This window comes from Oreochromis niloticus, linkage group LG7 (genome assembly GCF_001858045.2).
Source record: "Oreochromis niloticus isolate F11D_XX linkage group LG7, O_niloticus_UMD_NMBU, whole genome shotgun sequence".
Classification (NCBI taxonomy): domain Eukaryota; kingdom Metazoa; phylum Chordata; class Actinopteri; order Cichliformes; family Cichlidae; genus Oreochromis; species Oreochromis niloticus.
Genome location: NC_031972.2, coordinates 11,750,737 through 11,759,786, shown reverse-complemented (window position 1 = coordinate 11,759,786; position 9,050 = coordinate 11,750,737). Strand labels below are relative to the sequence as shown.

General features: G+C 40.1%; 1 protein-coding gene across 1 annotated transcript in view; it reads left to right on the top strand.

Moving 5' to 3' along the window:
* The first annotated feature begins 5,451 nt into the window (after positions 1-5,451).
* The window catches only part of zswim6 (zinc finger, SWIM-type containing 6), a 49,726-nt gene continuing 46,127 nt past the window's right edge, over positions 5,452-9,050 (top strand). Inside the window, exon 1 of the mRNA XM_005459665.4 lies at positions 5,452-6,908. Coding sequence (XP_005459722.1) covers positions 6,482-6,908 — 427 coding nt within the window. The 5' untranslated portion in view covers positions 5,452-6,481. The remainder of the gene's footprint in view (positions 6,909-9,050) is intronic.

The following is a 9,050-nucleotide window of genomic DNA, read 5'->3' as shown; positions in this document are numbered from 1 at the left end:
ATACATATAGATAGTTTAGTAGAGTGGCTTCTATTTTTCTCTGACATTTGCTTTATTTTTTTATTGAGCTTTATACATTACCTCCTATTTCTGCCCATAAAATACATTTAATAAAGTCTGATATTTTACCATCTTTGGACCAGACGTTATTGCTTTAATCCAGCCATCGATTTTCTTCTGCTTATAGAATTCAGGGTTGCAGGGGGACTAGAGTCTATCCAAGCTGACATGGGGTGAGAGGTGCAGTACCCTGGACGGTTGCCAGTCTCTCGTTTCTATTTTTCCTAATATAAACATAACATAATATAGATATAAAATCTAATATTAAATTAAATATAAAACATAATATTACAATAAAATCTTTATCTAGCAAGTAACTTGTAGCCTCACTTTTAGCCTGAAAGTATATTCCTCCTCTGAAAGAGATATAGACTAGCATCACACATTTCAGATACTTACATATAACATACCACTACTGGTTTATGACTACATATGTCATTTTTCTTCTTGTGTTTTCACAGCAAGACAGAAGTAATTGCCATAACAGAATTAGCTGTGGAGCCCTAAAACATTTAAACATCAATCATCAGGTTAGAAATGCAGATTCGCCCTAAAGAAAAGAAAAGCATACAGATAATGGATAAACAGTTGCAATCTTTTTGGTATTACTTACCCTATAAAGCAGCGAACACCCCCCCCCTAAAAAAACCAAGAAAAAACCCACAAAAGCATGAAACAGAGGTATTAAGCAGAAGAACGTTTACCTCTGAACATTTGTGCCTCTGCTCTGACTGGAGGGGGTTGAGGGTGGGGGGATCAGAGGTGTAAAAGACAACCAAATGAGATTGTATTTGTTTCTTTTAGATGAATATTCATAACCCTTAAATTATCTCATCATCAGCATCAAAGTAACGGGAGGAGCACCTTAAAGGGGGGAGGTAAAGGTTTTCATTATCAGGGAACACTATCCCCTTTATGAACAATACTCGCTGTCACCCTTTAAAGAGGACGTTGAACAAAAGGAGAAATTGGGGAAATGTGAGCGAGTGAAGGATAAGGAGGACTAACAGGGAGGGGAGGGTGTTTCGCTTGTCTGCAAACTTCACCATTCATCTGCTGCTCATGTGGAGATGCCCCCACCAGATCAACTGCGCTTAATATGAGAAACTCAGTAAACTCTATTCCTTTACATCTTCTTTTCATCAGCCCCCTCCTACTTTTTTTTATCCTCTTTGCATCCATTGGCTGCATGTTTTCTTCATTTTTCACTTCAGTTTCTTTTCTCTTCCTCACCCCATCCTCTCTGGAGTGCTTTTTGTCCCCCCAGTCCTCAGTCAGTATCCTCCCTCCCTGCCTCCACTCTCTCTCATCTCATCCCCACATCCCCACCCCTCAGCATTTAGTGATTAATGCGAGTTTTAATTGTCATGCTCACTCTTATGCTCATTAAAGTGTATTATGCAGCAGTTAGGGTATTAAAGTTCAGCGAGAAATTTCATGCATACTGATGAGAATGCAAATGAGCCCAGCGTGAACAGATACTATGGTTTGTATTGTGCATGTGTGTGTATATGCGTGTGTGTGTGTGTGTGTGTGATTATCCCCAGGAGTGAGCCAGAGTGTCATTATCACCCTTACTAGCCATTTTAGCTGAGCGGGGAGAGTCCACCCATAGAAATCATGTTAATGGAAGTCTTAAAGCATTCTTTGTGGCTGAATACCTGGATAGTATTTAATATATGAATATTTCCAATGATCTGCATGGAAAATATTCACTGAGGTACAATGAATTCAAGGAGGCATGCACATCATGTAGATACTAATAAATAATGAAACTGAAAATTGAAATTAAAGGTTTACTGTGGATGTGTGCGCGCATGAGTAACAACATAAAAAGCAGCTTTTCAGCAGTAGCTTTAGTTAATAAAATAGGCATAGTGTAACTTATCAAAACAGTAAATTGACCAACAACAATTTTCTAGCTTTTTTGCCAAATATATGACATATATAGCCAATACTTTAAAAAAAATTACAGTCAAATTTAATAACAAAATATTCAATGCTGCAGTAAAAGTAGTGAGAAAGGTATTTGTACATTCTGATATTTGAAAAGAGTTATATTGCATTGTGTCATCATCACAAAATTCTGTTATTTCAGTTAGTTTAAATTATGTAAAAGACATAATTACAACAGTAACATTTACTAACTACATTGTTTTTTCACATAGGTTTATTTAAATTATATTTTTAAATTACATGTATTAAAAAGTTAAATTAAAAATGCTTAAACCCTATCTTAGGTTCATATCTTAGCTTTGCTTAGCCTAGTTTCAACACTTTCTTTCAGCTGACGTCAATGATTCTTTCCTGGATGCATTAAACACAGTTTATTGCAGTTTAAGAATAATAAATTACTGTGAGCTCCACCATGCAGTGCCATCTAGAAAGCTTCTGATTGGCAACAGCTTCATTTCTGAGCAGAGCAATGATTCCAAATACACTGCCAAATGTAATACAAGTATACCTGGATAGAAAAGCACACATGGAACATTACTAGTCATGGAATGGCCTTCAAGAAGTATTCCTGAAGGATGTTTGAAGAAATTACAAGAAAGCTTGCCTAAAAGAATTCAGGCTGTGGCTCAAGACTTTTGCACACCATTGTACAAAACCCCCACAAACAGCATGTTTCTATGTATAAAAGCAGCCATCTTGAATTTTATATTCAACTATAATATAATTATTGGATTTGTAGTTTTCTGAGTTCATAACAGATTTGGGCACAAGATTATGAAAAATGTTCCTGGTAACTCTGTAGCTTGCCTCATGAAATGAAACTAATTTTTTAGTTTAGCATGCTCACACATATGGCAATATGCATGTTTAACAGAAGTAATATTTACCATGTTGATCGTCCTCAGTACGTTAAGATGCTAACTTCTGATATTTAGCATCAGACAAAAATGAGCTATAGCTTGGGCTGATAGAAATTGATTATGTTTTCTTTGTACTACCTTATGAGTTTTGGGCTAATGAATCATGCCCTTGAGTCAGCTCAAATACCTTTACTGGAAACTAAACCAGACCTAAATTCATTTGTGGTGACTGAGTCTCAGCCCAAATAGGGCCAAGGGCATACAGCCCAAACCTAGTAAACCCTGGCATGAACACTGGACCACAATCTGCTTACTGAAGTGACTGTCCCAATACAGTCAGCTATCTGGAAATTTAGAGGTTTCCAGAGTTCTGAGCATGGATATACAGAAACAGATGGCAGCCGCATACCTCACTGATAATAGCTGCAAATTGCTCATAAACCAAAACAGTGTTCTAGCTTCTAGTTTGTTTTAAGGTTTGTGTGCAGCCCACTGCATATGCTCACAAGTGTTCCAAATCAGCAAATAGGTGCAGACCAGTAGTGTAATTACACTGCAAAAATAAACTATTTTCTATATTTTTTTGGATGTTTCACAGATACGAAAACTTCATGAATGAATCTTTTATACTAGAAAGTGTAAAAGCAGACAATGTCTGCAGTGTGATATGCTGTATCAACAGTTTTACAGATGGCATTTTTATAATGGTGGTCTATGACAAAAAAGGTTTTCTGGGCTAAAATGTTTTTTTTTTTATCAGTAGACTAATACTGTCACTGATAATAAGTAGGCAGCAAAGCAAAGCACTTCTGCTATAATTTTGTTCATATTTAACAAAATAAAAATGCTAACATAAGTGTACACATTAGTTTTTGCTAGTGAAAATTGTTTGCTCTACAAATAACTCTCTCACTGAACTAACACAGCCAGTCCCTCAACGTGTTTGTACTCTCTTCTCATATTGCCTTCATATTAAATAATTTTTTGTTTTTTAAATAACTTATTTTAACATTGCACTCAACAACAAGTAAATCCTCTCTAACAAAAAAAGTAACTTTAAGGGCCAAATTGCATTTTATTTCTTCACCTCAATATACAAGTAGAGGTGATGTGGGCCGCAAGTGGCCCCCGGGCTGCAAGTTTGAGACCCCTGCTATAGGTGAACAATAATGTTGTAACCAAATTTCAGTGTATCCATCAAAAAGGTTTTAAAATATCTCTCTCAGATGGGTCAAGAAACAGAGATTCTTGAAAAGACAATTTAATGAAATATAATGAAATATATGTACTTGCCTTAAATCTATTGAATACAGTGAAAGATAGATTTGGTCAAATGCCTGAAAAATGAGCACAGAGTCAAATGCTAGAGGCCTGTACTGTCTTATTCAACAGAATGTGCCATGGTCTGTGCTGCTGTCTCTCTTTCCCAGCCCACCCACTGTGTTCCCACCATGCTGAGTGAATAGACTCAGCCATTACTGTGCTTCTTCTGTGCTGTCTGCAGGGTAAAATGAGACAATACTCAAGATTGTCAACCAGGGGGCCTAAATCATTTACACAGCATGGAGCAAGTGTGCTGAAATGAGGCTGCTGATAACTCTGTCCTGCAGGAGCAGCAGGTGGTACTGTAACTGGAAGAGAAAAGTGACAGATAAGCCCATTACGGTGACAAATAGTGTGTTTATGCTCAAGTAAAACTGTTTAAATTTGTGTCTTAAATGTTCCCCAGTTGCTGATCAAAAGGAGATATCAAACATCTTTGGATGGGGCTGCCAGGAGTTTTCATTTCAGTATAACATGCTGTACTGTCCTAGAAAGGCAGCAACGAATAATAGAGAAACACAGATATTACATTTTTAAAAGATTTGCACAAGCCTTAATGATTATTTAAATACTTTAAACACAACAACACAAAAAAACAAAAACTGCTCTTTTTGCAGCTTTAAAACTTGTTCAAGCTGGTTCTAGTCTTTGTACTTTGTACTCCCAGTCATAACTGGGACTCAGATATGTGTTCTCACACTGCACATCTATCTATGTATAGTACTGTGCACAGGTCTTAAGCCACCCCTCATTTCTTTATATTTTACTGGCAAAATTGAAAAAATTCACAGAGATGCAGCAGTCTACTGATTTTTTTTTTCTAATGAGCTTGAAGGTCAATCTTTGATATGAACATAATTATTCTTCAACACAGTTAGGCTGTGTTGAGCAAATTGTCTTGAAATGTCATTAACCAGTCTTCAAAAATAGTTCTCCTGTCTTTAAAAAGGACAAAAGCTCTTCCAAAGCTCTTCTTCAGATGTTGGCTGCCCTTTGTTCCATTCTCTATCAAGATGATCCCACACTGCTTCAGTAATGTTGAGGTCCAGGCTCTGGTGAAGCCAATGTATGATACTATTCCATTCAGGCGTTAAAATTAGCTGGGATGATCTCAAATAGCATTCTGGCACCTTCAATTAACGAGTAGTTACATCTAATAAGCAGACTACTTTTAAATTAGTTTATTTTTTATTTTGGTGCAGTCTTACTCAATATGAATAAATGGCAACCCATTGCCTACTTACACCATCACCACAACCCTTTTTTCTTCTCTTGCATTCATGTTACAGATGTCACAATTCTCAGCATCTAGTTAGCATTAGAAGCAAACATACAGAGTAGTGTTTTTGTCAGCAGCAGGTAATTTCAAATGCAACATGACGTAACATACTGTGCAGTTCATCGCAAAGCGTCCGTGGCAGCTAAAGGTACAGTTGGTGAAGTCCAGAAATAAATAAATAAAATGCTAATGTTTAACATTATTCAGAAATATTGAGAAACATGTAAGAAAACAGGAAAGGTGTGGAAAATGAGAGGTTATGTAAAAGTAAACATTTTACGTCAAAATGCACATATTTAATTATGTTTTCATCTTAAAAATCGTATTCTAGTAGTTAATAACTCAAAGATTTGTCTTTCATCATGCTTTGTGACAAAGCCTTACTATTTTTTTCATAACTAGATTTCGTGTTTCTTTTATTGTCAAAAATTGACTTCCATACATCTCACGAAGCAGTTACGTTTCCTTTAAACGCCCCACATTCCAGTGGACCGTAAACGTCACACGGGGCGGTGCTGGGTTCATTGCCCCCTCCCCCCCCAAACCACGAGGCTCGAGTGTTGACAGGCGAATAACCGCCCATTGGCACCTAGCTTTCATCCGCCTGATCCACCTCACCGAAAGACAAAGCCCCCTCTCTCCGTCCCTAGTAAATGTGAACGCCAACCGGTAAAACCACCGTCTGAGGTAGCTCTTTAATACAACCACACCGTTTCCAAAGTCAACATTCTGGGCTGAAATCTGGCTCTCAAAGGACGAGGGCCGGACGGGAATTCCACCCCCCTGGCAGTCCTCAGCACGGAGCTTGCCCCGCAGACCCCGCCTTCTCTTAATTTGTCAACAAAGGGGTTTGACAAGCTCGCCGAAGCCCTGCCCCATGTTGCCATAAAAGGATGATTTGGCCATACACGGCCAACAATCAGACCGTGGGTAACCTTTTCCGTTCCCCATCCCGTTCATATGGTGCGTTGACTTCCTCCGTCGCCGTTAAAGCGGAGCTATCATGGCGGAGCGTGTACAGCAGCCCCCAGCCAAGCGGCTCTGCTGTAGACCGGGCTACGGCTCAACATGTAGACAAGGCCAGCGGGCCGCGGGGGCGCCGTGCGGCAGCTCGGGTGCCACCCAGGGCGAATCGAGCAGAACCCAGAGTCCGGAGACCCTCCTGGACATCGCGGCAAGGAAAGTCGCCGAGAAGTGGCCGTTTCAGAGGGTAGAGGAGCGTTTCGAGCGGATCCCGGAGCCCGTCCAGAGACGGATCGTGTACTGGTCTTTCCCGAGGAGCGAGCGTGAGATCTGCATGTATTCGTCGTTCAACACTGGCGGGGAGGAGATCGGAAGTAGCGGGGAGAGCGGCGACGAGACGCGGCTGCCTTTCCGACGGGGCATCGCTCTGCTGGAGAGCGGCTGCGTGGACAACGTACTCCAAGTCGGTGAGTGATGTGGCGAGACTGGGCTCAACGGACAAAAATGAAACAACCAGACAATTTCAGTTGAGAACAGAAAGAACAAGAGGAGAGATTTAATGTCGGTGCGCGTGAATGTGTCGATTAACACGAGGAGGTAAAGTGACAGGGTTTGACAACAAAGGGCGACAGACTCGCGGAGAGGCTACAATGGGGCTTTAAATCTGCTGGGTGCATGAATGGGAATGTGTGACTGAGGCATTTAAATCCTGTTTAGCTCGGGGCTAGTTTGAATGTGAAAAAAAGCCTTAAAATACAGACTGCGCTGAAAATAAAACAAAAGAGGATTTTTCCCCCACAGCGTCAGAATGACGGCGAAACTTTGTCATATTAATGATAAATAAAGCGATTTTACTGTCCTCCGGGTGGCTTGGATCACTTGGTGACTGCGTTGACGTGACTCGGGGAAGAAGCATTTAGTTGCGTTAAAGCTTTATTTTTTCTGTATCAAATATCATGAGAAAGAAGCCTGTTCAAATACCGTCTGACCTTTAAAATCAGTTTTAAAAGATTACATAAAACTATTGAGTAATAAGGGAAGTGCTCAGCTGGGTTGGGTCCCAACTGACACACATTACATTTGAATGAGTTGTTCTTTGTGGCACAATTGATATGCTGTTGAATAATAATGATAGTTGAGCATGCATTGTGGCTTTGACAGCCTGCATACAGTTTGATCAGCATTGTGCAGCAGTGAGAAGCTGATAAACACGACCTGCTGCACTGGAAAGGAGACAAGTATGCACTATTGATGTTTTATATTTAGATCTAGAGGAGTGATGGGATGGTTTTAGAGTTCTGTTTTCTCAAAAGGCAAGAAAAAAGTAAATATATATGAGAAGAAGCTGAGAATTACCGTACGTGATCTTGTTTAGAACCCACTGAGAGCAAGTGAAACAGGAACAGACACCTGTGTGCTTGTGCTTGACAACTTTAGTCCACCAGCAGCAGGAATCAGTGCTTGATTTTGTGTCATTTTTCCCCCTCTCTGAAGAGGTTCTTTGAGATTTTAATTACCCAGCACACATATCAAATGCCCAGCATTTCCATTGTGAGTTTGGCACTTTGTTCCTATTTACATGTTCATTTGTGTCTTTCAAGCTTCCCGTTGCCAGCAAAAGAAGAGCAAACAAAAGCATCTTTTCACTCCCTTGTTAAGTAGAAGAGGTTTGGAAAGAGGAAGTATACTGGCACGGAGATTCTTCTTAAATGGGCCATGATTCACACCAGTCTGCAGCCAGTTTGGGTTGTGTCTTTGTGCATATCTGAAGATCTCACTTTAATGAAGACAGCCCTCAGTTTTGGTCAGCGGGGAAGCTGTGACCGTGCTACAGTTTGTCACCTGTGAGTTCACGAATCTCTGAGGGCTGTAATCCCATTACTCCATGTGCTTAATTTGAATTGTAATGCAATCTGAGTGCTTGCATGATCCATCGCTCGCCTACCCCCCCTCCACCATCAAATGCAGGCGGTTCATGTGGGCATTGTGTATTTGTGAATACGCACTCACAACACATTCCCCTGCCAAAACAAGAGGCCTATGTTCCCAGATATTGGGAAATGTTTCTGCAGGAATGAAACTGAATCTGGGCTCGATGTGCATTCTTACAAAGAGGAATAACAGTAGTCCGCACATCCCAAACGCTCACACACACAGGGAGGCTTTCTTGGCTGATTGCACCCCAGCTTGGAATTTGCTGGAAAAATAGAGCCAAGAAGTGATAAATAAAAGATGTAATCTCCCCACATGTGGGCTGCACAGGAGGAGGAAGGTTTTCTTGCAGCAGACCTTGAGGAAATGAATTGGCACACATGCGCTGCGGAGCCTCACGCTCCACAATAGACCTGCACTGTTAATCTGAGCAAAGATCAACTTAGACATTTTTTTTTTCTTGATAAAACAGACAGTGTAGCTTTTCACGTGTAGACCTGATGACTGCTTTATTACCTTTTTAGTCTATATGGTAGTTTGTGGTCATTTTATTGAACTGCTCCAGATAACTGCATTGTAGCCTAACAGGTCATCTTCTATTCCCAATTGTAAATTACAGTTAACTTTCACCAAGATAAGAATTTAATCAGTGATGAAAAATGGCCCTAATTTGGCTT